Genomic DNA, 27,143 nt, shown 5'->3' on the forward strand with positions numbered 1-27,143 from the left:
AGTTAATAGAAAACACTAGAAAAGTAGAAGAAACAACTGGGGAAAAAAAAAAAAAGTAGTCAAAGCTCTAAAATCCCTCTCCACTGAGCAATGTCTTCATTCTGTTGACAGTGCCTTGGAATTACGGACTTCCACCTGCCCTGCCCAAAATACAAATGGTGTACTGTTGACCAAATCACTGGTTTCTGGCTAGCCAGCATCACTTTTACCAGTGCTGTTCTTTGGGACCTTTGAAACTACTACACAATTCTCTCTTGAGGACTGTACTTGGCTCTATGCCTTGCCATCTTACCAAAGCTTGGTCTTTGCTGCAAACAACAGCAACAAACTTCACAAGGCTGCCAGAGCCTCAGTGAAAATCAGCTGCTGCACTGTAAGAAGAACTGCACTGCCTGTAGAAGAGCACCTGGCTGGGGAAGCACACTGATCCTGAATTTGAACCAGTAAGTGCAGTGTTTCCCAATCTATGCTGCTGCTCTGGAGCCACTGGTTACAGGTCACTATTAGGCTGGGCAGCAAAGTCTGTTTTTTGTTTATTGCTACAATCCATGAAGTTTATGCCGTTGTCTGCATGTGGGTCATGGCAACTTGGGAGCTTGATATTGAGCGGCCATCACCATACAGAGGCTGTGATGGCGCCTCTAGCCAAGGTTGGATTGGATAGGCATGTACCCACTAAATGTTTAAATAACATTTTCCTTAACAATCAACTCTGATCAGGAGCCAAGCCAAGAGATGTGTTTAAATTGGCCATTTTCCATTTAGTTTAGAGTTGTTGCCCAGCATACGGGGTGAGCCTTGTAGTAGAGTAGTGATGGGTTCATCAAATGTAGTGAGCTGTTGCAGTAACATTTGCAAATCAGGCTGGGGCAAGAGTTAATTTGGATTTCTGGAAATAAGTATTCCTAATTTAAAAACAAATTAAGTACAAAAATTGATCACAGTGCAAAACTAGTATAAAAATGCCTGTGAGGTGAATGGTGTGGCTCCAAACAGGTCTCTCAGAAATCCCAGGGAACGCTGAAAGCAAAGGGAGTGAGTCATAAGCACATGAGCTGAAAGAAGCTGAAGACAAAATCATGCATCTCTGCTTAATTCCATCACATGATGAGTCCCGGGGCCCTTCATTTAATCGGAGAGCGGAGCGGCGGAGAAACTTCATTCTCACCTCGCCGTGGGGACCGCAGGAGTTTCTGCGCGCAGGCTCTGGTCACGCTGCTCCTCGGCAGGTGCTGAGCCGGCCCGGGCTCTCCAGAACCATGAGCGGCGTCGGCCACCTCCCCCTGGGACTGCTGCTCCTGGCCCAAGCGGTGCTGGGCACTGCCACCACACGTGAGTGCTGCCCTTGCCCTGCCATCCCTGCCTCCTGCCCCCAGCCAGCGCAGGAAAAGCCGCTGCTCCTGGAGCCCTGCCTGCCACCCAGCAGGCGACAGCTGGTTCCACCCCAGGGCTGCCTGGCTCAGGGTAGAAAGGCTGCCTGAGCTGGAGAAGTGTGCTGAGAGCTGCTCAGTAATCTGCTCCACAGGTACATGGAGCTGGCTGGAGCCAAACCTTGGCTCTCGGCAGCAAATCCTCAGCAATACTTCCCCAGCTCGAGCATGGCTAAAACAGCAGATGCAGAATGGACTTTGCACAGTTGGCTTGGCTCAGCTGTGGCTGGGAGAGGCCAGGTTGGAAACAGCACTCCCCACTGGGACACTTGGACCTGTGGATCCCCAGCCTCAAGGAGCCCAGTCAAGGAGTTAGATCTGCAAGCCACAGTGGGCAGGGAGTGGGATGATCTGCTTCTTTCCGGGCTCCCAATTTGTCTCAAGTCTCAGGATGACCCCCTGAGCTCAGGGCTGGGAACGTAGAAATGAGATTTTAAGTTCAAATTCCAGAATGTACAGTATGGAAATTGAAAACCTCATAACTGGGCAGGTCAGGACACTTTCCCAGCTTTTGATGATTTATAGAATTGCCTCTGTCAGATGCAGAGTCATTGCATTTAACAGTTTTTACTAGACTTCTTCCATCTGTTCATGCATTTGGGTTTTCATTGCAACATGTGTAAATTTTTGGGACACACTACATCCTGCCAGCAAAAAATTTCACACCTTAATTGTACCTTATGTGAAGAAGTACCTTTCATGTGCTTAGAACCTGTAACCTGCTGGTTTCATTTGATTCTTCTTAACTTTTATACTTTCAGCTTCTTCCTCCATGCTGTTCATGATTCTGTTTTTATATTCTCCTCTGTCACCTCTTCTCCAGGCTTCAAGACACAGTGTATTTAGCTGTTCCTCATATGGAAACAATTCTACCCCTTTGTAGCGTCCCCACCACCTCTCTCTGTATTTTTTTAGTTCTTTTATAATGGCTGAACTGCAGAGAACAGAGCATACAGTACTCAAGACATGGCATTATAAAATGCTGTAATGATGTTCTCATCTTTGTTCTCTATCTAGCCTTTTCCTAGGTTTTCAATTACCAGTGAGTACTGCATTTAAAACTGTAAAGCTGCTAGATCTTGTTTCTGAGTTTAGAACTAGTTTAGAGCCCCTCATTCCCAAAGTAAGATTGCATTTAACTCCATTGCATTTCATATGGTTTTCTTCTTGAGTCATCAAATTTCATACAGTTCTCCCCTCTATTACTTTAATTCACAGTCTTCAGCAGATTAAAGAACTTTGCTGTTTACCTGTTTTTCAGATTATGAACATTTAAACTTATTTTAACAATGGAGAAAACTGGGCACTTATTCATAACTTTTTAAAATATCTTAACCAATCATTTATTCCTGTGAAATCCTTCATTCTTATCCCACGGTAACTTAACTGCTTAATGTTCCTGTAGCAAAGGACCTCACCAAGTGCTGTCTGGAACTCCAGCAGACTGTAACAAGCAGGTCAGCCTTGTTCCCATGCTCTCTGTCTGCCTTGCAAAACTCAGAATATGTTTGTGAGCAATGCACTCCTTTTATGGCAAATCATATTAATGCACTGTACCTACTTACTCTGTTCTTCACTGCTGTTCCTACCAGCTTCTCCAACTTGAGCCCCAAAGGGTTTTTTTAATCCTCTAAATCTTCCCTGGAAGTGTTTTTAAAAACTGTCATCACATTTGCCAATTTTTGTTTCTCAGTCACTGAAGCAGTGTTAAGCAAGATGTTACATGCTATGGTTAATAGCTCATTTATTTCACTCTTGAATAACTTCCATACTTGGGCCATCCTATCTAGACAACTTTGTCATTTTGTTGATTTGTTCTATAATTGGGTTTTTTGTGCCAACACTTCATTTTGAGAGATATTCTCCGTCATTGTTAAAAAAAAAAAAAAAACTGTCACAGAAACCCCCTATGTTCTTCCTTTGTGAATGAAAATATGAACCAATTGACCTACTTGACTTTTGTGCTACCCCTTTAAATTCCCTGAATTCTTCTCTTGCATCTACATTATCTTTTAGCCCTATACTTCCTGGCAAGCTTTCCAACGCAGTTTATATTTGGGGGAAAAAAATAAATTTGTAGTTTTTGTTTCTGCAAGTTGTTCTTCAAATTCTTTTTTGTCCTGCATTATTATGTTTCTATACATAACTTCAGAAAGTTTATGTTACAGTCTGGTGCCATTCCATCAGCCTTTTTACTTCTAATACACTTTTATCCTCTTTAGCTGGGTCATCTTTCTATTTCTGCTATCCTAACACTGGCTCTCATTGTCTCTTTCATGGCTAAATCACAGGAAACACTGAACTTATCTTTGCTATATTTTTCACCAAAATGAAAGCCAGAATGAGAAAGAAGAAAGTCAGTCGAAGTATAAGATCTTTTCCCCTATGATCACCTCACCAAAACTATTACAGGAATCTGTTCCTTGGAGCATAACTCTGTCTATTTTGAACTGGATTGCTCAAATTTTGGTTATGACCAACATCTGTTCTTGAGTGGTTTTCATTGTTAAAAAAGAAATACATTAAAGCTTTTTGTTCCTTTAAATTCACCAACTGAAAATCTTCAGTTCCATGTGTTAGAGAAACCAGTGCAGAAGCCTTTCCTCATCTGAAAAACCATCTTTGTCTTGTTCTGAATCTTGTGAAACATTTTATATTTGACTGAAATAAACAAAGCACATAAGAGAGGCAAAGAAATACCTAAGCAGCTTGTGACTTAGAAGCAGTGACAACAGCTAATACTGGACTAGAAAATGAATTCTGAATTCAAGGATTGTTAATGAAAACTCAAAATCAAAAGCATTTATAAATCAAAAGTGCTCCAGCTGTTTTTGATAAATTGAGCATTTTGGAAAAAAATAATGATTGAAAGGTTTTGATCTGACAAAATCAAAACATTTTTATTAATTAAATAATTTTGAGATAAAATCAAGGAGAATGGGAAAAATAAACTACAAAAATTATGTAGCCATTTACCTTTGAATGAGATATTGATTTAATGATACCTACAGTGTAATTGAACTTGCTAAGCCTTTGTGAAGTACTTTTCTAGTTGCTAATTTGTTTTCTTCCTGAGCAAAGTTTCTGAACGACATTACCAAACTCTTCTTCTGACCAAGACTCAAAACAATAGAGCATGTGATACAGGTCATTAAGTAAATACCAGTCATAATGTTATGCTTGCTCACATCAAAATATATTAAATCTGCAGGAAAGACTTGATTCAAGCGATTTAAGTGAGACAGCAGGGAGTTCTTGGAGGGCAAAAGACTGTGGGAGATTGTGTCTCTGAGTGCAAAATCTGTTTTTTTCCTCAAACCGTTCAGTCCTCCAGACTGGGAGAGAGCTACCAGCATCAGCTCAGAGTTGAGATGGGACTGGGCAAGGGATGTTCCCCCTGCCCAGCAGAAATCTCACTGGGCAATAAAACTCCAAGAGAAAGCAGTTCCTGCCTCTTCTTCTGAGCTGTTTTTCTAATTCTCTCTCGCAGTAAAATTAGGATCCACCCACCTCTAAAGTCTGTGCTTAAACTGGCTACACCTGCTCTGTGTCTTTTCCAAAGCTTGGAGAAATTCCAACACAACCAGTTAGGTTACAGCATACAGGGCAATTCTTGCCCTCCTTACCCTCTGCATTGTCCTTGAAGTCATCCAGAACTTTGTTGCACTTGGGTATAAATGTCAGTAGCATTCTGCATCAGCTGTACCTTTACAATAAAGCTGTGGAAAGCAGAAATCCTAACTCCCTCAATGTTGTGACAGAATGGCACACCCAGCAGTTACCTTACCTGATTAACATGGCAGAGCTCTTTAAAGCCTCCAGGCTTTCATGGAACTGTGCCCATAAGCCCACTTATTAACATATTTTTATGGCATCCTACAGTGGCCAACGTGTTCCTACAGGTTACTTGGATATCTACGTTGCTTTCTACTACGTGCCCTTTGTGACAGAAAGAGGCATCCTAGAAGCCTGGGAAAAGTAATATGAGAAGAAAGAGGTTCTTGAAGTTATTTAATATCTGAGCCATTTCTAAATAAAAGGCATGAAGCTAATATGTTATTGTTGTTATATTATAAACACATTGAATTTACTATTCAGCTCTAAATTTCCTTTTCTGGAAATACCAGCTTCTGTTATAATTGGTTCCACCCCTCCCACCCAAACCACCAGCCAACTCACCAAAGGAGCTGCACTGGGTCAAAACTAATTCCTGGCACAACTTCCACTAGAGCACAGCTCAGACACAGAATGAATTTATCCTGTTAGCCTTTTACTTGTAGATTTATTGCCGGGCAAAGCAGTCAGAAATCAAGCAACCTCTGTGCAGAGAGCCTGACTGTTACAGGGTTATGTAAATTCTTGCAAACCATTGCTCTGATATGGTCAAAAACATTGTAAACATTTTTATTCTTTGTCTGGGAAGTTTGCAATACTGCCAGTAGAAAAAAATTTCAGTCTGACAGTGGTGAAATTGTCTTTATATTGATTACAGTTGATGTTTATAGCTGCAATGATAAAATTCTGTAATTTTCTACCGGTGGAAATTTTTTTGAAGTTCAGCACAAGAGGAATGTTTTTATAGAGTAGTAGGGAAAATTGCATTACATTTACACTGATCTTTGCTTTTCTCTCTAGGGTTTCAAGATGTGTTGAGCCAAGGAAGTACTTCTCCTGTCACATCCTACAAGAAGCTACAAGGCTGGTCTAGTGATCAAAATAAATGGAATGAAAAACTTTATCCTTTCTGGGAAGAAGGAGATCCCAGATGGAAGGACTGCTGGAAAGGTGATAGCATGTACACATTTTAAAGACACTTGAAAAACTGGCCAGAAAATCCACCACAGTACAGAGTACATAGTGGATTTTCATGGGGACAAATCCACTGCTGCACAGAATGCAATTAGAGATGACTGGGTTTGATACTGCTCCCAGTGGGCTGCCTGAGGAAGCAGAACAGTGAGTTATTACATAAAATGCTTTCCCATTATGAATAATTTCAGACATTAATACTTATCTAGAAGTATTGATGGTCAGGGCTCCAGCACAGTCCATTATGTGAAATATGCCCTGGAGGACAGGCAGCTTCAGCTGCTACCTCAGCAGGGCACATGGGCTTCAGACCGACAGCTTCAGCACAGACCAGCTTTATTGTCACCTGGTCTGAGCTGGGGACCAATGACTATCCCTGGGGAGAACCAAAAATTTTCTCCTTTGAAATATATTGACCCCCACAGGTAGAACACTATATTCTTAGCTCTAGGAAGAAAATGAGTGGCAGACTAGTAAGTGATCTGGGGGGAATATGCTGAGTCCCTCTGGTTGTTTGAAGTTGGGGTTTTGATAGGAGCACGAAAGCCCTCAGAAACAGAGTGATCAATAAAGCATTTCTAATGTAAACAGTGCACTGCTGATGGTAGCTTCTTCTCCAGTGCACCCTTTACTGCAGCAAAGACCAATTTTCTTTTCTACAGGCGGAAGGGTGACAGCCAAATTGGACAGTGACAGCCCAGCACTGGTAGGATCCAACGTGACCTTTGTTGTGACTCTCCAGCTTCCCAAGTGCCAGACAGAGGATAATGATGGAAACATAGTGTACAGGAGAAACTGTACCCGGGGTAGGTAATGGCAATTTCGCTGCACCCCACTCACATCTGCCTGATGTTGCTGTAAATGTGTCACTGAGCCTAGAAAGCATCACAGGCACACCCAGTGGACAGCAGCCGTGCTGGATTTCATTGATAACTGATAACAAACTGGTAACTGATAACTGATAACACTTACCTGTGCATACCCAGCCTGTGCCACACCAGTTTCTTTCCTAAGAAGATCACTGTGGTATTTTCAGTGCCCAGACCCACTGTATATACACTCACTAGGTAATTTGAGACTGCCATCGTTATAAACTTGCCTTCCCAAAAAAGTCACATAATCTGACTTCCCAACAGAACTGTTACTGCTTTACAGCTCAGGTACAATGCTGCACAGTCAGACCGTTTTCTTTCAAACTTATAGAGCTGTTAATTTATAAAGTTGAGGGGGTTTTTCAATTATCAATTCTAGAATTCGGTCACTGTATTTGCACAAAAGAGTAAATCTCACACTTCTACATTTTAGGAATTAAAAAACAAACAAATATTTGAAAATCAAGCAGTATTTTCCTCAAAAAATCACCCTTTTCCATCTTATTTATTACTACATGGACAAAAAAAGTCTATCCTCATTCCAGAGTTTTAAGCTGCTGGATCTAGAACAACACATGCTGTTGTACCTTTCATCCTCTGAATGCATAAATGTTCAACAAATTTTTTTACTGATCAAAGTAATTTTCATTTCAAGAAATATCAGCAAGTTGTCAGCCTAAGTTCCAGCTAAATGTCTAATATTTTTTTAGCAGTTTATATCCATGATCTACTTAATATCTGCTGTACTGTTTGGGGGAAGAAACTTCCTATTTACTATTCAGAAAATGACAGAAATTCATGTCTATGTTATGTAAAGGTGCCATAGAAAGCTTTTCTGACAAAACAAACAAAGTCACTTCCTTACAGTGCTTTCACAGCCACTCTTTGTACTTAAAATTTTACATGCTGCCTGCCAAATATTTAGGTTTACATATTTATATATTTATATAATGTTTAGCCCCATTATCCTCAGCAAAACAGTAGCATCCCGTGCAGTCAACAATAAGTTTTTGGGCAAGTACTTCCAAATTGTGTCTTACCCATGAGACAGCTTTTTTAAAAACTTCTTAATAAAATAGCACCAAGACAGAACCATTTTGTGTTTACATTAAAACCCAAACAAAGTACAACTTCAGAAAAAAATAATTAACGTCAGTCTAAAAATATCTCACTTCACCTGGTGTTTAATTGCAGTAACTGCTATAACCTGCAGCGCTTGCCTCTCTGCACATTTCTCAGTTGACCAGAATGAGTCCTATTTCTGTCCTTAGATCCTCCAGCTTCCATGGATCAGCAATTATATGTCTACAACTGGACTGAATGGACTGACAACTGTGGCTGGGAAAACTGCACAAACAACCACAGCCATAATGTATTCCCAGATGGACGTCCTTTCCCTCATCACCCTGGCTGGAGGAGAAGGAACTTTGTCTACGTGTTTCACACTTTTGGTCAGTACTGCAACACATGCCTTGGTGGGGGTGATGCTGCAAACCTTATATTCCTTTTGTACACAACTCATTTGTCAAGTATGTTTTACTAAAAATACTTTAAAAATGTGCTTTTCCACACTCTTGAGTGGAAATACTGAATTAATTCCCCACTTTTCCAGAGAGGCCATCAGGTGCTTGATAGAAATCACAGATTACCACAAGATTCTCTTTAAACCCGCATTCACAATACTACCACTAAAGAAAGTAATTTTGCTTTCAGTAGCACTCAAGATCTTTTTCTAGGAAAACGCAGAATCTGAGCAGGTCAGTCAGATGATTTATTGACAGCTCACTGCCAGTTAAGACTTTTAGATTTAAGAGAGAACACAGTGCTGTGTATCACCAGTTTAACAGTGCAGCTCTTCTTGTCTCTAGGGATGTGAGAACTGCCACTGGCTGTGCTGCTGCTCTGGTCACAGATGCTGATTTTCAATGTTTCCTGTCCTGAGTATGTAATGGTTGGGTTATTCTTGCCATTGGCTACATACTAAATTTTAGTGCCTTCAGTTCGCCTGGCTAAATCAGTATTATTGTCAGTATCAGTATGAGTAATAATAATAAAAAAAAAAAAATCATCATCATCATCCAAATTTTATGCAGAGGTGATACTATTTACCTACCTCAGCCAGCTTTTAAAACAACTAATAATTGAATATATAAAAATAGTTCTGGAGTATGAAGCAAGAGGTATTGGTATCTTCTGGCTACAACGAAAGCAAATACAGGATCACTTAAAATGCCTCACACTATCCACTACATAATCCTAATGACTTAATGTAATGTAGCTGCTCTGGAAAGATGTAGATGTCTTGGCAGTTTTTTCTTGGAATAGTGAAATTTGGGACATCTTTTTGACAACTTTGAAAAACCAGAATTTGTGTGAGTAAACACGCTGTAAAAGTATCCAGTCCTTTGGAAACACCTGTCTATTGGAAGACATTTCTAAACTATTAATTTTGATTTTGATTTTGACAACCTAAGACTCTCAGAAACTTTGCCTCTCCTAAACCAAATTGTAGCGAGGCAGAGGGGGAAAATGCCAAGTTTGTGTTCTGTTCCAGGTCAGTATTACCAAACAACGGGACGATCTTCAGCAAAGTTTTCAGTCAACACAGCAAATATCACTCTGGGCAAACACGGGATGGCAGTGTCCATTTACAGGAGAGGCCACTCAGGATTTGTCCCAATTGCCAGAGCAAAAACCATCTACTCTGTAACAGGTGAGTGTGCTGGAATTGACTGTAATGCAATGCTGGGGGTATTTGTGGCTTAGCTGTTAAAAAAATTCAGCACAAGTATCATGAGAAGACATTGGCCTGAGAAAGGGTTTTAGCATGACAGTGGAATCTCTGGTAAAGTGTCCTGAGTAGCTTAAGTAACCTTTTTGTCTAGCTCAGTAGTGACCTCTCTACTTTGTAATGGAAAATTATTTACAAGAGAGATAATGCAATCTTCCACAGATGTCTGTGATTCCTCATTTGTTCCCACATTTTTCTGGCTGCTTCCTACTGACATTGATTCCTCAGGTCATAAATCAAATTAAAGTAGAAACCTGTGTTAAAGATACCATGTTTACATCTCACTTTCTGGCTGTTGCTGTTCAGGGGCTTTGGATCTGTTTATTGTTTGCAGCCAGGTACCCCTGCTTTATTTATTTACCTCTTTTTTCCCCCCACTCCAGACAAAATTCCAGTATTTGTGAGTATGTTCCAAAAACATGACCGCAACATTTCAGACTCCATTTTCATCAAAGACTCACCAATTACATTTGATGCAAAGATCCATGATCCCAGCTACTATCTGAATAATTCTGCCATCTCCTACAAGTGGAACTTCGGAGATGGAAGTGGCTTATTTGTAGCCAGCGGTTCTAGTACATCTCACACCTACACTCTGCAAGGAAACTTCACTCTGAATTTAACTGTCCAAGCCATTATACCTGTACCTTGCAAGCCAGTGACACCCACTGCACCACCACCCACCTCAGCAGGTAAGCATTTATCAAACAGCACTGGCATTTTAGCACTAAGCTAAAACTCTATATTCTGATGTTTTAAGTTAATACCTTTAGTAGTTTTACTGTCATCATGAAAGAGCTGCATGGAAACCCTCTATAAAATTGTCCTAGAGATAGAATCATTAAGCATAAACTCTTCTAGGATTCTATAGTAGGGATCACTCACACATGTAACTCCTTATGCACCCAGTTCTACCAACACACTTACAGAATACAAAAGTCTTCAGGTGAACATAAATATGAGTTTGTATTATCTCTGCCACATCTGGTCAGGAGGTTTTAGCCTTGTCTAGCCAGAGTCATCTTCTGAGGTAAGATGGAAATTTCAAGTGAGAAAAAGACATTTCAGGAACTTACAGCAAGTTCCTTTCTGGATTGCATTAACTTCCATCCAAAACTGGAGACTGAATTGAACTAGAAAAACCTAGTCATATTCAAAAATATGGGATTTTCACATGGCATTAACCCAGAACAACTTTTCCACTTTAAATTTATTGACTAACATATTTCAGAATAACTTTATTATGTTCAGCATTGATTTATCATCTCAGAGAGTTTTAAGGTTTGCAGAAGGCCTGCAGTTTCAGCCACAATACTACTACTGTGAAATTGTAAATGTGGCTATATTTTTCAAATTTCATATTTTTAATATGTGCTTTTACCTAAATATGGAGCCAGAATGAAAAATGAAAGGAAAGACATAATATTCACCAATTCCCCTCTTAATTTTTCCACTAGCTGTAATGTAGAGCAATGGGAAAATACTAACTTTCAAAAAAGCATTTTAAATGTTTTATTGGCCTTATACAATTGATTCAGGGATTTTAATGAGGTATTTAATCGTATTACACCTTGTAGTCTCCCTTTTAATTCAGAGATGGGTGACTAGCCAGGTGGCTTTTGGAGTGAGGCTCCCCAGGCCAATCCAGGGTTCTGAAGTTGGGCACTTTGTTTTCTTTTGGGATTATTGCCATGAGCTCATAATACAGATACATACATGACTGCAAACCAAAGTCACGGAATGAAGGCACTTGGAACAAGTGGCTGTGTTCAGAATATCCCTAAGCACAGCTTGTTCTAAAGTTGCATATGTATTTCTTCTCCCTTGAGCAGGTACAACTGGACAATCTCCTGATTCTGACTCTTCTCCCAGTGTCGAGTCCATGGAGGATAATCCTGATGGAGGTTGCCATATTTACAGAAATGGATACTATGGAAGTGGCATTGATGTTGTAGGTAAGGATATGGGGCAACACCCAAACAGAGGAATGGTGTTAACAATGAACAACAATGTATGGTACAAATAATGTTTATTCAGACACATTTTTTCAATTATATGAGATCCACAAAAACATCCTTCTCATGCACATAGCTGAGAATTTTAAGGATTTATGTACAGACATCTAACTGGCTGACTGTGGTTTTGCCTGCACTATACCAAGGGCTAGTTGCAGAGGTTATGACCCCTTGCTCTCAGACATGTGAGGCTGGACCTTGGTCTGGGTCTCTGCTGATGGCTGACCCCATGTGCTGGTGAGGATGTGCATTGTGTCACTCCTTTCTGTATCACCAGTTTCTGAACATACCACAGCAGGAGCACGTGGGCTGGGAGGATGTTTACATAAGGTAGAACTGACTTTTGAATGCAGACAAACCTCATGTAGTGAAAAGTGATTTAGCAAAATAAGGAAGTAAGTAATAATAATGAGGAACAAGAAGGCAGACCAGAAAGGAGCAGCCTCACAGGGAAAGCACTGGAAAACTTCTCAGCTTTCAAAGCCCTCAAAAGGAGTGCTAAGGGAGGGAGGAGGTTATGGAAAACAAGACCTGAACTGAGCATCAGCCAAACACTTGAGGTTCAGTACACATAGACTTCAAAGCCTGTCATGTGTCCTACAGTTGATATGTGTTTCCTCTCCCAGAGGGAATCCTTGAGGTAAATATTATTCAGATGACAAGCATCCAGATGACAGAAAGTCAAGCTGAAAACTCACTGGTTGACTTCGTTGTTACCTGCCAAGGGAGGTAAGTGTGTGAATGAAGCTGTCAGTCTTCCCTGCTTAAAACTAATTAGGTGCTGGAATGATGTATGCATTTAGATGCAGCTGTACGAACAAAATTTGGGAACTGCAGCGTTTCTATTTCTTGATGGGAACTAAAGATAATGCAAGTCTCATTTTTAAACTATGCCAACAGAGGCTACTGCCAGGGACTTAGGATTCAGAGCAAACATCCAGTCTCGGTAAAATAAGGATCCGATTGTGGGAAGGAACAATTTATAGTGTCCTGGCCAAGAAAAGATTTCAGCACTTACATTAAAATGGGAAGCAGTTTACTGAAATTGTAAGGAAATCCTTTCTTTTTGGCCATGAGATTTTGACACTTGGAGTAAATGGGTGAGTCCAAGCAACTTCTTGGATGCAAAAACATTGGACTAATATTCCTAGGTCTTAGAAGGTTAGAGTTGAGAGAAGTAAGATGTACCAGAAACACCATGGTAATACAACTGCAATACAGTTAATCTCTCTTAAGGGAGTGTTTTCTTTTCCAGCACAAGATACCTCTTAAAAGAATCTGCATCTCTTTCTTGAAGATGTTTTTTAAAGATAATGGACTTTATAAGTTGATTCGATGCAAGTAATCCTGTGATCACCATAAAATGTTAAATGATAAGCAAAACAAGCAGATAATTACATAGACAGTATGCATGCATTCTACATAAAATCCACATGTACATACATAAATGAAAAGGTATGCAAAAAAATAGATACAGTATTACTAAAACAGGCTTAAATAAAACTGGTGCAGCAGTGCAATGTGTCCATGAACTGGGCTAGCTGGGCTGGCAGGACTCCACAGATGCAATGTGCTCTCTCTTCCCATGCCAGTCTCCCCACAGATGTCTGCACAGTCGTTTCTGACCCCACGTGCCAGGTGTCCAGGAGCATGGTATGTGACCCCGTCGTCGTCACGGATGAGTGCTTGCTCACCGTCAGGAGAGCTTTTGAGGAGCCTGGGACATACTGTATAAACATCACCCTGGGTGATGACACAAGCCAAGCCCTTGCCAGTGCCCTGATTTCTGTAAATGGAGGTGAGTCCACAAAGAGCAGATGTGAGTTGTTGGTGAAAAGCTTCTCCCTGTGGTCATTTCCCTGCAGGGGGAAAGAGCACAGCAATGCATAGGGGAGTTCTTATTATGCCTGGAAGCCTCAGCTGAGACTGCACCAGCTTGTCTAAAGAGCCCATGCAAAGACAAAATTATGATTATTTCCCTGGGGGAATTTTAGCTGTTAGACCTTGGTTTGACTTCTGTTTACGATCCAATGAGTACAGTAATTATACAAATATCCAGCATCACAGAATATGAACAATTCTTAAGCCATAATGTAATTTTCCACAGAAAAATGTTGATCAGAAAAGCAGGTGGGGAACATGCCAGCCAGCCCACTCTACACATGGAGAAATAGCAGAAACAGAGGGGAATTCAACTCACTTGAGACAGAATCAAAGTCTGCAGCACAGGTGGCTCCCTGGGCCCTCTTTACTGTCCATGGGCCTTGACATGGTTTCTGTTTCTACATGAGGATAAATCATGTTCTAGAATGACCTGTGTAACACCCAGAGTCTGCCCAGGGTAATTGTTTCCGAAGAGGAGCTTTACCTTTAGTTGGATAAGTATCACTGTATCTATCTCATAGCTATCAAAGCAGTCTTTGACAGAACCAGCTATTAAACTCAGCCTCAGTCAGAAGTCTAAAAGATCGTGCTGTCTCTCTGCTCCCACTTCATTGCCCTCTTGACTTCCTATTACAGAGTCCCAGTGACTCTTCTGAACTCTCTAATTACTGTCAGCAAAGCAACTGACCCTCTGGAGTCATCTTCCATAGGATTTTTGGATAGTGTTATTTAATCTAGGTGTACATTTATCTGTACTGAAATCAGTTCATTATGAATAAGGCACAATGCCTGACCTGTAAGTGCATTCTGGCTCCTAAAGGTGAAACTAAGCCTGCAGAAGGGCTTTTCTCAACTGAGGCTAGCTTTAGCCCAATAAGGCTGGTCTGTCTAGGTTTGCTCCAGAGGGCAAATCTGAGTTGTACTTTTGGGCTTCTGCTCTAATCAAAGCAGAATTAGGATCTAAGGGAGGTTGCCGCTCTAAGTCACCTTCTGGATGAGCTCATCTAATTTTGTCAAACAGTTATCCTATAGTCAGTGTAAACATTTCCCCAGCATAACAAATGGCAAGGATCAAATTAGCTTCACCTTGTGGGGTGCCAACAGGGCCCTTCATTCCCTTCCTGGCTGGAAGGGTAGCCATGTGTCTGAGGAGCAGGGCTCATATGAGAAAACTGGCAAAGCACAACTCACACTCTGATGCAACCAAGAATTACATGGATTAGGATGTGAAAGCACCACCTCCTGCCAGCCACTGACCTCCAATGCTTAGCACATTAGAATTGCTAACTGTGCTTCAATTCGTACAGCAATAAGTAAAAATGGCATTTTCTTTGGAAAGTCTACCCTACTGTAAAATAGAGGCTAACTTGTAATCAATCTACTTTCTGAACTGCAGGAACATCATCTGGAGCAACAGAAGGTGTCTTTATCTTCCTTGGTTTGTTGGCAGTGTTTGCTACCATTGGGGCATTTGTCCTTTACAAGTAAGTTGCTAGTTTCTATGATTAAAAACAGTTCAAAGAACTGTCAAAATATTATTTAAATGAATGAACAAAACAATTTAAATTTGCTTTAGCTACATTTTTGTTTCTTTACTACTGCAGTTCACAAATATTCTGGCAAATATTCAAGACAGTGAGATTACTGGTTTAGGCCACAAAACCATTGGAAAGCATGCAGATGTTAAGGACTTTCAGAAAAAAAAAAATATGTCCTGTGCCCATAAGCACAAACAGTAATAATACTAGCAGGCCTGGGAACTTCATGTAAGCAGAAAGCAAACTCAAATTGCATGATACGCAGTGAAACCAAACAAATTCTTCATTAAATAATAGAGGAATAAATTCTTTGGGGCAAAGGTGCTGAGCATGCAGGCCAGTAGTTAACAGAAGCACATGTTACTGCTTTATTAGTTTGGAAGTTTCCCATGAGATTTTGAGACTGTATGAAGACTCCTGAGTCAAGTGTGTGCTCAGCCTTCCCAGTGAGTGGTGAGAAACACACACTTCCATGGAGCAGCAGTACTCCAGCACTCCTTCTCCCTAACCAGGTCCCTGTCACGACTGACCTGGGGCTGCCAGACATTAGATGGGACTGAACAGGGAGAGAGGAGAGAGAATGCACAGCGAACACATGATTAGTGCTTTTCTGCACTGGTCACATGCTAAATGTGGGCCTTCCTTTAAAAGTCTTTCAGTAACTAACTGTGCACTTTCCTTGCAGGAGATACAAGCAATACAAGCCTATTGAGAGGAGTTCAGAACAAACAGAGAAGCAGGAGGGATTTACTGCTTACTTCAGCACTTTCAAAGCCATTTTCTTCCCTAATAGCACTGAGAGAAATCCTCTGCTGAAGAGTAAACCAGGCATTGTTTAAACCTTCAGTGTAACACTATTAGATTAAGTACAGGACTTGTGTCTGAACTGTACTTTAATGGGGCTTTCTTGTTATAAAAAAACCCCAGGGAGTAAGGTGAAAGCACATATAGATGGGATGGTAACTTTTGGGGCTTGGTGCAATTAGCAACATTAAAGTAGTCCTTTGTAGAAAAACAAGGAGGTAGTTTTAAGCACTTGCTGTTCTTGCTCGTGATGTAGGATACACTCTTCTGAATTACTAATACCTCCCCACTCCCACACCCTTATTTGGCTTTTCTTATTTCTAGGCTAATAACCTGCAAAATTAATCACATCCATAATCTGAAGGGGGGTGGGGCAGGGAAGAGGTTAATTAAAAAAAAAAAAAAGACAAAAAACCCCAGCAACCAACCAACTTGTAAACACTTAGTTTTTATTGCTGCTTACTGCCTTAGCAGGATTCATGTCTTTGCTGTAAAGAGAGACATGGGGGGCAGGCACGTGTTATGTCTGTGGAATGAAACGTGCCATGGCCTTTTCCCAGGCATTGGCACTGAACTGCTGCCACTGTTACACTGTTCAGGAGGTCCCAGCACAGACTTGCCCCAGGCAGGCCAGCTCCCCACCAAGCAAACCCTACATTCTGGGAATCACCAGAGGCACATCCCCCCACTGTGAGTTTGGCAGCAGCCACCCTGTTTTTCAGGGTTCAATGGCGTGGGTGCAGCTCATTAAATGCCAGCTGGCCTCAGGGATAGAAGACAGGGCTGGACACACTTAGTTCCCCACTGGACATGGCTACCAGTGCATGAGTCTCACTATAAACTAGACCACAGACACCCCAGCAACAAGATGAAGCCCACTGGCTTGGCTCTCCCTGTTCAAACTTTGAGTCCCATGTAAAATTCTGAGTTGCAGCTGCTGATGCTGCCTTTGCCTCCTTTGTTTCCATTGGTCTTGAAACACTGGACTGGCACCACTGCTCCCAAGGGGCAAATTGCTCCATGGCCAGTGAAGGGTCAGCAGAACAAGGGATCTAGCAGGAAGGGATAGCACTCAACTGCCTTTTTCTCTTCTCTTTTAATTTCTGTCTTTCCTGCTGTAAAGAGACATTAATTTCTGCTTGCTCCTCTATCCCTCTGACCACTAAATCAAATAAATGAAAACCCCAAGACAAATAAAATGCTCTGCTCCAGTTTCTGCTTTTACATGATGCACCTTAGAAAACGCAAACTTATGCAAAATCAATGTGCCTCCACTTGCTCACTCTAGCTGCAATTCTGTAAAAAGAACTCGTTCTGAGGCCTTCCAGAAGTGATCTAGCCTCGTAGCCACACATGCTCGTCACTCAGCATCATGGCATTTCACAGTGTGAGACCGGCACAAACTGCTGAAGGCTGGCTCACTGGATGACGAGAAAAGGAGAGCATCTTATTTGCAGAGAGGGAAGAGGTTGCTAAAAAGGTTCATGGAGATGAGCAAGCAGACCAAAAATTCTTTATAGTTCATGTTTCATAAATCTCCTGCTGTTGTTAGTAAAGGCTACAGTCAAAATGGAGGCTGGGCTGGGATGCACCTTACACGATCCATTTCTAAACACTGAATTCTTTGAAGATCTGTATTTCAAAATAATTAACTTACTTATCATGTCTTGAAACATCTCTGATACATACTGGTTTTTGTTCCTGTGGCAATATATAAACATAAACACACTTTCCTACTGTTTTAGCGGATCTTCCAAATGCTTATCATTTGTGATCTGAATCTAGTCTTCACTGCCCCTTCCCAGTGTGCACAGATACCTTTCAATGACTAAGGATACTTTTAAAAATGCAGATTCCAACATACCTGTGAGATTAGTTCTTAAGCTCTAAAATTCAACAGCTTCTTTTCTTCTTTTGTTTCCAGGTTTTCCCAGTATTTTAATTCTTTTGTGCCTTTTTCAGTTATATTATTAAAAGCAGTGTATTTGCTATTGTTCCAACTTCCTTATACGTAACATCCTATTGTCTAAGAACTAGCATCTCAAATTATTTTCTGACCTGAACAGGAAACACATTTTCTGCAAAAATTACTGTCTAAGTGTTATGTCCTCTGCTATCAGTCAGGCAGGACTGTAATTTGTATTTGTTGCTCTAGCTTGAGGCAGGACAGGGGTTTAGTGGAAAGCTTAAGATGACCTGTAATGAAGCATGAAAACATAAAATCTGTCACAGCTTAGGATCAGTGAAGATGCTCAGAGACATCTTAAGCTTTTGCATAGAAAACAGCTTTCAGGCATATGTTAAGAACTTTTTATACTTTAACCTAAGTATTAGGAATATCTTGCATTATCTCCCTTTAATGTCAGAATGCTACATTTTTATATTACGATTTTGCTTTTTCAGCTGTAACTTCTATTTCATACATCTTTACTTTTATACAATGGAATTTAACTGCTGCACTGACAAATAAACCATGTAATGATTTTAAAGAGTTCACTGCTTTGTCTCAGAACAAGAAACTGCGAGATAAGCAATTATTGATCAAAAGAGTGTCTACCTCCATAAAACATGGGATTTGCCTTGCCCTCAGTTCACACCTGGCTCTACCATGGGTTATTGAGCTGATTTTGCAGTCTCCCTTCAAGAGAACTCAGAGCAATGGCACCACAAACCTGAGAAGCAAGGAGACTTTCTTAACGCCCAGATGACAATTTCAGAACAGATCAGGATACAAATGAACTTCATGCCCTTCAAAGGCAAGAACAGCTGACAAACAACAGATTTGTGAATGTCAGCAAATGTTACAAGACAGGTTTCAGGCATTCCTTTTGGAGAGATAACATCAAGAATGACATCAAACATAAATGTACATTGTCTTCATAGAAAGAACATCTTTTCAAACATGTCTTCAAGAGAAACTGAAACATCAGTTGGGTAGCAAGTTTGTTAAGAATTACTTTAAAAATTGAGCTGTTATTTCAAACCACTTGTTTTGTTCCTCCCCCCTTGTTTTCTTGAGTATTTTTTATAGCGCAAAATTAAGGCTCATCAGATGTGGCAATTTTTTCTTACCAAAAGTATTTTTAAGCTGAAACCAAGGCTAAAAAAAACCAGTCTGTGAAGGAGTGGTAAAGGAATGAAACAAAACTTTGCAAGAGCCATCCAGCCACTGTGGCTTATCAGTACAAACGATCACCTCCAGCCTCATGCAGCATAGAATTTTCTTTAACGATAAACATTTTATCATTACAGGTCTTAATAATTCACCCAGAATTCCATAATCCCAAATTTGCTAGGTTGGAAGGGACATTTGGAGATCACCTAGTCCAGACCCTCAGCCAAGGCAGGGTCACCTCCAGCAAATTACACAGGAGTGTGTCCAGGTGGGTTTGGAATGCCTCCAGAGAGGCAGACTCCACGACTTCCCTGTGCACCCTGTCCCAGTGCCCTGCCACCCTCAGTGTAAAGCTCTTCCTCATGTTTAGGTGAAACTTCTTGATTTTAGTTTATGGCCATTGCTCCTCGCCCTCTTGCTGGGCACCACCAAAAAGTCTGGCACCTTCCATGATTATATCTTTTAAACCTTAATATTGTTGTTTGACCATCATACTTGGTGAGAGTGGGAAAAACATTCTGAATGGCAATTCTCTTATTTTAGTGTCCCTGTAAATGCCAGGATTTCCAGTGGGAGGAGGGGGAGGGAAATGTATTTCACCCACATTAAATACAAATGCTCAAATGTTGTAATTTCTCAACCCTTGACAATTTTCTCCATAGCAAACCAAGCACAGCAAGACTACTAACCTGTGCCCATTAACACCATGCAGGAATTACACAAACAGAAAACACACTTTTCCCCAAGAAAAACATGTTACAAATCAGGTGCAGTTTTTTAGGCAAAACCGTGGCCTATAAAAGGGGGCAAAAGGCTTTAGCTGGGGTACATGGTTTGGGTTTATATGGCAGTGCCCATGTCTGTATCTGCCCCTTTCCAGCTGCCCAACAACCCAGCATAATGCAGCGGTGTTTACAGAGCAGGATGATCTTTCCTCTCAAATCCGGACACATCAAACCATCTCTAAAACTGATGCTTTCTCAGCTATCCTCTAGCCCACATTTCCAAGCCATGGTACCAAACAGGACACTTCAAGTTACCCTGCATCTGCTTTCTGCCCCCACTCCCACGGGCCAGACGCACTGAAAACCAGGAGGACAAGGGAGACCACAAGCAACAGAACAAGAGAAAATGGTTTCCAATTGAAAGACAGTAGGTTTAGATACTAGGAAATATGTCTCTACTAGGAGGGTGGCGAGGCACTGGAACAGGTTGCTCAGAGAAGTTGTGGGTGCCTCATCACTGGGAAGTGTTCAAGGCCAGGTTGGATGGGGCTCAGAGCCACCGCCTGGTGGGAGGTGTCCTTGCCCACGGCAGGCAGGTTGGCACTGGATGACCTTTAAGGCGCTTCCCAACGCAAGCCTGTCCATGGCTCTGCGATCCCGGGAGAGGCCGCTCCGAGCGCGGCCGGCCCGGGGCGGTTCGGGCCCGCGCCGGCAGCGCCGCGTCCCGACGGGCAGCCGGCTGAGCCAATGAGAAGAGGGGGCGGTGCCGCCGCCGGCCAATGGCGGGGCGCCGTGCCGGGAAGGGCGGGGCGGTGCGCGGGCCGGCATGTGGCGGGCGCTGGCGGGGGCGCGGCGGCTCCTGCGGCCGATCGGGGCCGCGGCCGGGGGCGCCCCGCGGGCGGAGCCGCCACCCCGGGCCCCGCCGGGTCGGGGCTGCGCGGCGGCGGGAGGCGGAGCCGGGCCCGGGGCGCTGGGGGCGGCGGAGCGGCGCCAGCCGGCAGGTAGGGCCCGGCCCGGGGCGCGCTGCGGGGGCGCCCAGCGGGACCTTGAGCGGGGTGGGACGTCTCGCCAAGAAGGGGCTGCGCGGCACGCGTGGAATCGCACCTGCCGCTGCGGAGGGTCCTCGCCGTGCCCAGGGCGGTGGGATCGGCCTCACCTCGGGATCACCGCACCGGCACTGGGCCGGCATGGGCGCCGCTGGGAAGTGAGGGGTTGGGGTGTGGAGGGAGCCGGGTGTGGAGCCGTGTGTGAGGGCGCTGCTGCCGGGCCGAGGGGCGCATTGCTGTGCCGTGTTCCCTTGGGTGACAGCCTCGGAAGCGCCAGGGCTCATCGCAGGAACCAGCCTTGTGTGCACGGGGATAGTTTGTGGCTGCAGCAGCTCAGTAGAGCTCCTGCAGCCTGGGTCTGACTGTGGCCATCAGTGCCGGGTGATGTTCAGGCCATCCGTTCTCACGTGGCTGCCAGGCGCATGTTTGACTTCTGCAACCGCTGTGTCTGGAGGAGCTGTGGCCACTGCTAATTTTCAAGATGTGTGACCACAGCAAAAAGTTGAAAGAGTGCCCTGAGCTGAAAGCCTTACATTTACAGAGATCTGATCCAATTTCATATCCCTATTCATGCATATAATTGCAGCTATTGTTCCTTTGTTTGGCTTTTTCTTTATTTTGGGAAATATAAAGCTTGGCTTTGTGCTGGTGCTCAGTCTGCACTAACGTTCATTTTATAGTGGCAGACTTGCATTGCTGACAGATTCAAATTATAAATAAAGTGTGCATACAAGTTGCATCTACCCAGTTAGGACTTCTAGAATTCAATTAGAAATAAACTGATTTCATGGTGTGAACAGAACATAGTTTCACTGATTTACTGTTTTGTAAGCTGACTTCCTTAAACTGTTGAAGGATTATAATATCATTATGCTCTGCACCAGATCAGGCTAGGGAAAAAGGAAAAAAAGTGGCTTTGTTCAGCCTGCAGATAAAGAAATGTCTTCACTTTACATCATATCAGCTCCATTTTCAAAATATTGGTTTCTTCTATTCAGAACAGTTTCATCATAATGTATTATCACAGACTGTTGAAAAGCATTGTTCTGAATTAGTTTCCATTTTGTCTGTTGCTTTAATAATGTCTGTTGGGGTACTTGGGTTTAATTCATCTACATTGACAAGTATGATGATACTACTGACTTTTAAATGGCAACAACAAGAAATAAGTAAGTTAGCAAAAACCAAAGTTTCACTTAGGTAACTGTTACATCTAGTGATAATATTGTTTACTGCTTAGTTCTCAGCTTTGGTGGCTGTAAAAATGATTTTGAAAAATCTGCAGTTCACGTTGCATTGTCAATATCAAACCAAACTCCACAGTGAGTGACTAGCTTGGGCTGTAGTTCAGTTAGTTGTTATTTTATGGCTCTAAATGGTTTAATTTTGCAATTAAAAAGAAAATTTGCCATTGTGCTATTTTTTGCATGTGCTCCAGATACTGTTCTTCCAAAGTTCAACATCGACTTGGTTGTAGCACTGCTGAGGCAAGAAAATGCTAAAGACATCTGTGTCATCCAGCTATCTCCAGAAATAAAATACTGTGATTATTTTATAATTGTGAGCGGATTTTCAACACGGCATCTTCATGCAATGGCAAATTACATGCTGAAAATGGTAAGACAGTTCTTGCTGCTCTTTCTGAGTTTTGGAAATGGTTTTAAATGTTGTGAAAGTAATTTCCCCACGATTGCATGTGTAGGGGTGTACTAGGTAAGATGAAACTGATGACATCATGTCATTTAATCCTGAATACATCTAGGAAGTAACTGTGGGTTTTTTTCCGTTAGTAGTACTACACAAAATATAGGTATTATGTTTTAGAAACAGACTTCTCTGTATGTAGAGCACTGAGGACATCACAGCTGGGTGACCAGAACATGAATGATGTGAGATGGTGATGATGACCTGTATCTGCCTTTATTTTTGTCCAGCGAGCACCATTGCTATTACCAGTCATTCAAAATAGCTTTATCTGGCTGTTCTCAACCCTGATCCTTAAAATTTCCACTTTCTCAGGTGTATTGTTGGGCTGGAAAAAAAGTTGGCCTCTTAAGAGGCACAGGATCCCCTCATAAGCTTTAAGCAAACTGGTAGTTAACCATCACTGGTGTGCATGTACTGCAGGAGAGGAGAAGCAGCAGCAGCCATCCTTGCACAGGAATCCTCTGCTGGTTTGCTTCGGAAGAAAGGGAACTTTCCAATACAGAAATGGAGGTCAGAATAAAATTAAGGGTAGGGCTTAAAGATGAGGACTAAACTGGAGGGAGAAACTTTCTTGCCTGAGAAGAGCTGTGTAACTGTTAAAAAGCACAGTGTGAAAGGAATATGACCAGCCCCCAACTCAGTCAGCTGTCTGTACTCATCCTGGAGTTTGCCTTCTCACCACCCACCTTCTTTCGCTTCCTGACCCTGTTTTTCCTGTCACTCTTGGTTTTGCTTTCTTCCTTCCAGTCCCATTGGTTTCAGCTGTTAGACTCATGGGGGGAAGGAAGAGTGGGAGAGATGGTTTAGCTTTTCAGGGCCTTTCTGAGCAGGTTAGGGGAGTTTCTTGTGTTCTCTGCAGGAACTGGTGCATCTCTGCAAATCAAAATTGTGTCTTAAGCTGGAAGTTGCATTAATGTGATTTGAGTATTCTAAATCAAAGTGCTTATTATGTACTCTATTGCTTGTATAACTTGCTAGTCTTGACAGTTTTTCATTTCCCCCAGACCAGGAGAGATCAGTGACTACCACCTGCCCTGCAAAAGCATGGCTGGGCTTCATGACTGCACCTTATGGTGGCTGTAAAAGCAGCAGTTTTGCAAGGGCAGGGCCTCTTGGGAGACATGGTGTCCTCCTGGGCATCCTGAGCAACTGAGAAGCCTGGACAAGTACATGGGGTGTCTGAGTTTCTCTCACATTGGAAGTTTTTCTAGGTAAAAAGTAGCTGAAGCTTAAGATGTAAAGCAAAGCAGGTGCTCCAGAGTGCTGCCAGGCAGTCGGCAAGCTTTAGTACCATTCCTAAACTCTTATAATTTACTCCCAGTAAAACAAAGAGGTGCTCAGATGTTGCATGAGGTCTTCCTGTTCTGCTTCCTGGAGCTTGTCAATGGCAAAGGCCCGCATCCCCATTTGGTTTCATGTTAGAGGAAGAATCTAACACTTGGCTGTATTGTAATCTGTTCACCTTACACATCCTCTAAAGACAAGGCTTGGAAACTTGTAGCAGGGATCAGCCTTTGCAACTTGATGATAGTTGATGGCAGTTCACACAGGGCTTTAGCATTTTGAGCAGACTGTTGGAGTCTTTTGAAGATCCCTCACAAGCCATCTTAAAGAAAAGAAGGTAGAACTGGTTCTGAGTTAACATCTTGAAAGTTTTCCACACTGGTTTGCAGACTAGCGTCATTACCCACAGCTAACATTGTGTGGAACAACCAGGAACAGCTGCATTTTGTGATAATTGCATTCCCAGTGAAGTGAAACTCATTTGCCAGCCAGCCATGCTGGTACATGTTGTTTTGTGTTCTGTCTCCCATGTCAGAATGGACTGTTGGAGCCTTTTCTATCAATATTCCTTGTAGAGGAACAGGTAGGTTATGGCCAGATCTGAAAGTGGCCATACTTCAGCCTTGAGCTGTGAAATTTCTTCAGCTCTGGTAGATGCTTGGGTTCTTCTTGTACTGCCTGGGGAGTGCTGAGCCTCTCAAGCTGGCATCTACAAAAGCCACCATGTGCTGCATGGGAAACTACCCACTTTCACTGACTGACCTTGTGCAGTCCTGCTTTGAGCTGCTCCCTCCCCTCTCCCAGGTGGATGTCTGTATGCTTGAGTGCTTTTTAAATAAATGCAAAAGACTTAGTTTTCTGCCATTCCTTTTTTTTTCCCTCAGTACAAGCATCTCAAAGAAGAAGGTGGACCTAATACTCAGATTGAAGGAAAACAGACAGATGACTGGCTGTGCATTGATTTTGGTAAATATTTGTGAATCTGAAAAAACCAGAGTTCTGCATGAGCTCTTTGCTGACAGAAACATCTCACCATGAGCCCTGGTTGCTGTGGAAAGTTCACAATACTCTGTTGTTTGGAAATTCCAATTGTTGCTTGAACTCATTGAGATGATAATAAATGGTTTTCCATTAAATATCTTTGGCACTGAGAAAAAACAGTAACTACTCTTCAATGGCTAAAACAGGTCCTAATAAACTGAAGGTAACAATAGTGGGGGAAAAAATCTACTTCAGTCAGTTTCCTCAGGTTTCTGTAATCCATGTTTGAGTATATGGGGGCTCATTGTACACTGCCTTGCTAGTGAACTATTGAACAGACTTTTTCACTGTCCAGTGGGCTAAAACCTCAGTCCTAAGAAATTAAGTTTAATTCTTTATTCTACAAGTGTGGAACTCTACACAGGCATAAAAGCCTGCATTCAAAAAGCAGTTCTCCTTCACTGTTGCTTTAAGAGTCTCACCCCACTTAGTGAAGGAGTGAGGAGCACTGTAGCCACTGGTGTTAAGCCTTGGTTACCTAACTACAATAATTTTTTGATGGTAATAACTGAAATTCAATTGGAATTTGAGGGCATAACTACAGAAAAGTGCTTTAGACAAACAGTGGAATTAACATTCTCTGCTGTTGTTTGCATAGAATTAATGAAACCAGAAAAACTTACTACATCAAAGTTTGAACTTACTTCATTGTAAAAACTGCCTGAGAAGTGTGAGCAACATACCTAGGAAGAATTACTTGGCTTTAGCAGAATGTTGACAATGCAAGAAAGCTGAAAATCCATCTGTCACCTTGGGGGACTCTTTCAAGTAAAATTCCTTTCGTATTTCTTCTGTCCCATAGAAGTCATAATTTCTTTGGTTTGGAGTCTTGTGATACTGTCTAAATTATTTTAAAGTATTGTGTCCAATATCTTACGTAGTCTTGAAGTTTTTTGAAGGACTGACCAATTCCTAGCACTGCTTGAGAACTGGAAGCACAGCTCAGGAAGGGACCTTTATCAGCTGGCATGTTGTATCTAGCCAGAAAGGGAGTGGAAGGTTTGAGCTCTTTGCTCAGCTGAAGGTGCAGTAGTGATTTACTGTTCCCCTTAATTCATTGTGAATTTCTGTTCTGTGCAGGTAACATAGTGGTGCATTTCATGCTGCCAGAGACACGAGAAGTTTATGAACTGGAGAAGCTGTGGACTCTTGGTCCCTACGATGACCAGTTAGCACAGATGACTCCAGAGTCCCTGCCAAAAGACTTTATATTTGGATTGATGCCTGACAGCAGTGATCATCTTGAGACAAGAACTTAAAGCAGCTACTGCACGGAAAGGGAATGAGTGTGCCTGAGTCATACAGCCTTGAGAACTGAGTAGTCAGTACTGTTGATCTGTACAAAGCAGTGTTTTTATCGGATGTGCCTAGGTAGATATCTGAACAAGCTAAAGTGAGCAGAATTACAGAATCACTAAGATTGGAAAAAACCCTTAAGATAAGAGTCCAACCATGAAATGCCAAAGAAGGAATCCTACCAGAGCTTCCCAAGGGAGCTGCTGTCCTAGTGGAGTTTGCAGTAAGAAGAGTGGAGCAAAGACAGCTGCTTAGGCTGGAACTCATGCTCAGCCTCTAGAGGAATTGTTTTTCTAATGGTTTTGAAAGACACCCTGTAGTGGCAGTGCAAAACAGACTGGAGTGCTGCGAGGGAAAACTGAAACAGTACAGTTGAGACGATGCTTCTTGTGTTAAGCCATTTGCTTCTGGTCGCAATAAAGCCAGTCATGGTCTGAAGGGGGGACAAGTGGGAGTTACTGGTGTTACTGAGAACATAAAATCCAAGAGCAACAGTGACAAATAAATGTGCTTTGAGTTATCAGAACAGTAAATCAGTTTTCCAACCAAGGCAAACCTGGTTTTAATAATAATAAAAAAGCCCCAAACTGAAGTGTTTCAATTATTTGTTTTCATGTGATAGAATTCAGCTCATCCTGCATGTGCAGCTGACTCCTCTCTTTTTTCTCTCACCTATTTTCTGAAAAGGGACACTGAGATAACACACTATGGCAGTGAAAACTTTCAACTCCTTGAAGTAGGGAAAAAAGTTCTATAGGAAGCCCTCAGTCACTGAGTATTACTTGC

General features: G+C 42.2%; 2 protein-coding genes across 2 annotated transcripts; both read left to right on the forward strand.

The window, feature by feature from the left end:
• The first annotated feature begins 1,159 nt into the window (after window positions 1–1,159).
• GPNMB (glycoprotein nmb) lies at window positions 1,160–18,657 on the forward strand. The gene is made up of 11 exons (XM_033075239.1): window positions 1,160–1,332; window positions 6,066–6,215; window positions 6,902–7,045; window positions 8,383–8,562; window positions 9,666–9,824; window positions 10,286–10,594; window positions 11,735–11,857; window positions 12,544–12,646; window positions 13,510–13,715; window positions 15,198–15,285; window positions 16,025–18,657. Exons 1-11 carry the CDS (start codon window positions 1,260–1,262, stop codon window positions 16,176–16,178), a joined length of 1,689 nt encoding a protein of 562 aa, XP_032931130.1. The 5' UTR covers window positions 1,160–1,259; the 3' UTR covers window positions 16,179–18,657.
• Window positions 18,658–20,807: 2,150 nt separating this feature from the next.
• MALSU1 (mitochondrial assembly of ribosomal large subunit 1) lies at window positions 20,808–26,949 on the forward strand. The gene is made up of 4 exons (XM_033075248.2): window positions 20,808–20,984; window positions 22,468–22,646; window positions 24,905–24,986; window positions 26,142–26,949. Exons 1-4 carry the CDS (start codon window positions 20,810–20,812, stop codon window positions 26,318–26,320), a joined length of 615 nt encoding a protein of 204 aa, XP_032931139.1. The 5' UTR covers window positions 20,808–20,809; the 3' UTR covers window positions 26,321–26,949.
• The last annotated feature ends 194 nt before the right edge of the window (window positions 26,950–27,143 follow it).

The sequence above is a fragment of the Catharus ustulatus genome, chromosome 1, assembly GCF_009819885.2.
Source record: "Catharus ustulatus isolate bCatUst1 chromosome 1, bCatUst1.pri.v2, whole genome shotgun sequence".
NCBI classification, from domain to species: domain Eukaryota; kingdom Metazoa; phylum Chordata; class Aves; order Passeriformes; family Turdidae; genus Catharus; species Catharus ustulatus.